The sequence below is a fragment of the Melozone crissalis genome, unplaced genomic scaffold (genome assembly GCF_028551555.1).
Source record: "Melozone crissalis strain CALT ecotype California unplaced genomic scaffold, PUWL_Pcris_2 ptg000537l_1, whole genome shotgun sequence".
In the NCBI taxonomy this organism is placed as follows: domain Eukaryota; kingdom Metazoa; phylum Chordata; class Aves; order Passeriformes; family Passerellidae; genus Melozone; species Melozone crissalis.
Window position 1 is genome coordinate 2,617,497 of NW_026536235.1, and position 4,293 is coordinate 2,621,789.

Sequence of the window (4,293 nt, forward strand, 5' to 3'; positions counted from 1 at the left end):
TTGATGATCCAGGTGGGTCCCTTCCAACTCTGGATGTTTCATGACTTTGTTACCCTCACAGGTCCCCTTCAGCTCTGGATATTCCATGATTCTGGAGGTCTGGCAATGTCTGGACAACTTGGGCATTGGGATTTTGGGATTTTTTTTGGGATGTGTTCTGCAGGGCCAGGAGCTGGACTGGAGGATCCTTGTGAGGCTGCTCCAGTCAGGACATTTTACATTTCCTTGGCCATGTTCCCTGGTATTCCAGGAACAGCAGCACTGTCTGGCAGGGTGGGTTTCAGGTGGGATCAATAATTCACCTTGGCTGGGCCAGGTGAGGCCACACCTGGATCCAGGGCAGGCCTCTGAGGGACTGGAATTCCAGGGAATATTCTGGAAAGCACAAGTAGGAACTTGGATTCCAGGAACACTTCCTTGAACAACCTCCCACCCCACAAAATTGGTGTTCCCTGAGCACCTGGAGTGGATCCCCCCTGTGGCAGCAGCTCTGTGGCCACAGAGAGAGGCACAACCTTGCCAGGCATGGCTCTGGGAGAGGCTGTGAGGAGATAGGAATGAGAAACAACTCTTATCTCCACTCGCTGCACCTGCTGTTGTGAACATGTGGAATGGTTTGGATGGGAAGGGACCTTAAAATCCATCCCATCCCCAGGGACACCTTCCACTCTCCCAGGCTGCTCCATGTGGAATGTGTTGTGGAGATCTGTTTATCAAAGGGTGCTTTCTTAATTAACTGTCCCAAAAAATCCTTCCCAGACATTCCTTGGCCCGGGTTCCCACAGGAAGCCAAGGTGCAGTCCCAGCAGGGATTTGGGAATTCCCAGCTCTGCCCCACAGTCCCTCAGTCAGAGCCCTGGGCACGGGCAGTGGTGGACCTGAAGAGCAGCAGGCTCCTGTCCCAGGAGGTGCTGCCGAAGGAGCAGACGAGCTCCATGGCGCACTCCTGGGTCAGGATGCGGGTGATGCTCTCGGCCATGTCCCCGTTGATCTGCAGGGATCTGAAATGCTCGAAGTCGTCGCGGCCCAGCCTGCGCAGCCGGCGCGCGGCCGCCCGGTAGCACCTCCAGGGCTGGGGCTCCACCAGCAGGAAGGTGCAGAGCGAGGCCAGCAGGGCCAGGAAGTCCAGCAGGCCCCGGTCGCCGTGGTTCAGGTGGATCCACATGGTCACGGACATGCAGAAGCCGATGTCGAAGGAGGAGCGGCCGAAGCGCTGCAGGAAGGAGCTCAGGAAGGGCTCCCTGGCCCCCGGGTCCATGATGTCCAGGCTGGCAAAGGAGATGGAGGCAGGGAAGGGGCTGCTCTGCTGGGCCCTCCGGATCAGCTCGGGGTCGATGTCACAGCACAGCAGCTTCAGCTCCTTGTCGGCTCCTGGTGGCTCCGGGCTGGAACTGCTGTCCTGGAGCCCCAGCAGGTGCTGGTACAGAGCCACGCTGAGCTCCTGCAGGAGGAAAACAGGGATTCAGGGAGCTCCCCAGAGCTGCCTCTCGTGGGTGTCCAAAGGAAAATCGGACCAAGATCTGTCCTGGGAGCCCTGAGCATCAAGAGTGGATCCCCCATGGGGCATCAGCTCTGGCCACAGAGAGAGGCACAAAAGTCTGAGAAGTTGAGAGAACAGAATGAGAAACAATTCTTATCTGTTGTAAATATGTGGAATTTGTGGTGGAGATTTGTTTACCAAAGGGTGGCTTCTTAATTAACCAATGGTGATGGTGTTTTAATTAGAGGATCAGTTAGGTCCACCTGTAGTGAAGTAGGGTATAAAGAAGCAATGGGTTTCTTGGTAAAGAAATGAATATATAAATAAATGAATGTATAAATAAATGTATATATAAATAAATGTATATATAAAGAAATGAATATATAAAGAAATGGATCTTTAACCTTCTGTGAGTGCATGGAGTCTGTGTAACTTATCACAGTTATTATTACAGGAGACAGGCCTGCTCCAGAAACCAGGGAATCCTGGAATGCTCTGGGCTGGAGGAACCCAGCTCATCCCCTCCAGCCCTGCCATGGGACATCTTCCACAAGAGCAGGAGGCTCCAAGCCCCTGGAATGTCCAGGTCCCCAGCCTGGAATCTCTTTGCATAGTGTACACTGATGGAAAATTAATTAATCCTTAATTAAAGGAGATCCCATGGAGCTCCTGGAGCTGCAGGCACAGGACTGGGAATGTCCTCTGCTGGTGGCAGGTGCCTCTCACTGACCTGCTCCACCTGCTCACCCTGAATGGGATCTGGAATTGTCCCTTGGCAATGCCTCAGGGAGTTCCAACCCCCAGGAGCAGCAGGGCTGTCCCAGCAGGGTGGGATCAATAATTCACCTTGGCTGGGCCAGGTGAGGCCACACCTGGATCCAGGGCAGGCCTGGAATGTGTGTGGAGCTGGGAATGGAGCTGGGAAAGGGCAGGAGCACCAGAGTTGGAGATCCCTGAGGGGAGCTGGGGTCTCGTGTGGGACCTCCTCACCCTCCAGCCTGGACAGGAGGTGGAGCAGGAGGGGTCACCGCTGCTCCCAGGAGAGAATGAGAGGAGGCAGAGCCCGGGGGAGGTTTGGGCTCGATTTTAGGGGAAATTCCTCATGGAAAGGGCTGGGCAGGGGAGGAGCCCCCATTCCCAGAGGGAACTACAAACCCAGGACGAGGTTTCTCCCCAGTCTGCCCCACTCCTCCCAGCATCCCATGGAGGTGTCCCAGTGCTCCCAGTCCTCCCAGTACTCCTCACCAGTGCTCCCCATCCCTCCCAGTGCTCCCAGCACTCCCCACCAGTACTCCCCATCCCTCCCAGTGCTCCCAGCATTCCCCACCAGTGCTCCCCATCCCTCCCAGTGCTCCCCATCCTTCCCAGTGCTCCCAGTACTCCCCACCAGTGCCTCCCCACCGTTCCCATCTCCCCCTGCCTCTCCCTGCATTCCCAGTTTGTCCCATTGCCCTCCCTCGTTCCCCACCAGTGTTCCCAGTCTGCCCCACCCCAGACCAGTGCCTCATCCCAGCCTTTCCCATGGTTACCCTGGAGGTGCCCAGGACCCCTCAGGCTGCAGCCCAGAGAGGTTTTAACGCAGAAGAAAATGAAAGTTCCCAGTGAAAGGGGGGTTTAGAGCAGGTTCAGGGTAAGGACCCTGGTGCAGGTTCAGGGTTGGCACATCAACTGGGTTGTCCCCCAGTGCCCCCCAGCCTGTCCCAGTGCCAATTTGTGTCCCCCAGCAGTGCCTCCCCAGTGCATCCCAGTGCCCCCAGTACAACCCCCCGTCTGTCCCAGTGCCAACTCGTGCCTCCCCAGTGTGTCCCAGTGCCCCCAGTGCCCCCCAGTGTGTCCCAGTGCCTCTAATGCCTCCCAGTGTGTCCCAGTGCCAACTCGTGCCCCCCAGCAGTGCCATCCCAGTGCCTCCAGTACCAGAGAACTGCCAGTCTGCCCCAGTGCCCCTACCAGTGCCTCCCAGCACCCCACACCAGTCTGTACCAGCCCAGGACCCCACGCCATGATTTCCCAGTCCGTCCCAGTGTCCCCAACACCCCAAACTGGGCTGCTGCCCCCACCCCGCTCCCCGCGATGTGCCCCAAACCCGGCTGCGTGTGGCGCCCTCACCCCGGAGTTGCAGCCCACATCGAGCCCGAGCAGCGGGCGGGTGGCCGCGGGGAAGAGGCTGCGCAGGAGCCCTTGGGGCAGGAGGCTGATGCGGCCCTCGGGCGGGTGGAACCGGGAATAGTTCGGGAAGTTCCCGTACGGAGCCGCGCCGGGCTCGGGGCCGCCCCGGCTGATGGGCGCCGCCATCTTGGCACCGCTCCCCGCGCCCGGCGGGAACCGCAACCGGAGAGAAACGTTCCGGGGCAGAAACGTTCCGAGACATGGAAAGGGACAAGGGACAGGGACAGGGACAGGGATAGGAACAGGGGACAGGGACCAGGGACAGGGGACAGGGACAAGGGACAGGGATAAGGACAGGGACAGAGGATGGGGATGGGGATGGGGACAGGGACAGGGGACAGGGGCGGACAGGGATAGGGACAGGGATAGGGGCAGGGGACAGGGACAAGAACAGAGACAGGGGTCAGGGCCACCAGAGCAGCCACAGACCCTTGGGGGGAAAAAGAACAGACTTTAGACATTTTGTGTAAAGAACCCTGTGAAAAACGCCAATCGCTTGTTTTTAAAATTTTTAAAGTTTAATAGGAATAAAATGGTTATTAAAATAGCAATATAATTAGAGTAGTAATAGTTTGGACAATTGAGATTAGGACAATACGAGACAATAAAAACAAAGAGCTAAGGACAGTCTGGGTACCTTTTCTGGG

At 57.3% G+C, this 4,293-nt stretch overlaps 1 protein-coding gene across 1 annotated transcript; it reads right to left on the reverse strand.

The window, feature by feature from the left end:
• Positions 1-817: 817 nt before the first annotated feature.
• Positions 818-3,781, reverse strand: BCDIN3D (BCDIN3 domain containing RNA methyltransferase). Its single transcript, XM_054295222.1, has 2 exons — positions 3,587-3,781; positions 818-1,441 (listed from the first exon to the last, which is right to left on the reverse strand). Exons 1-2 carry the CDS (start codon positions 3,770-3,772, stop codon positions 845-847), a joined length of 783 nt encoding a protein of 260 aa, XP_054151197.1. The 5' UTR covers positions 3,773-3,781; the 3' UTR covers positions 818-844.
• Positions 3,782-4,293: the final 512 nt, after the last annotated feature.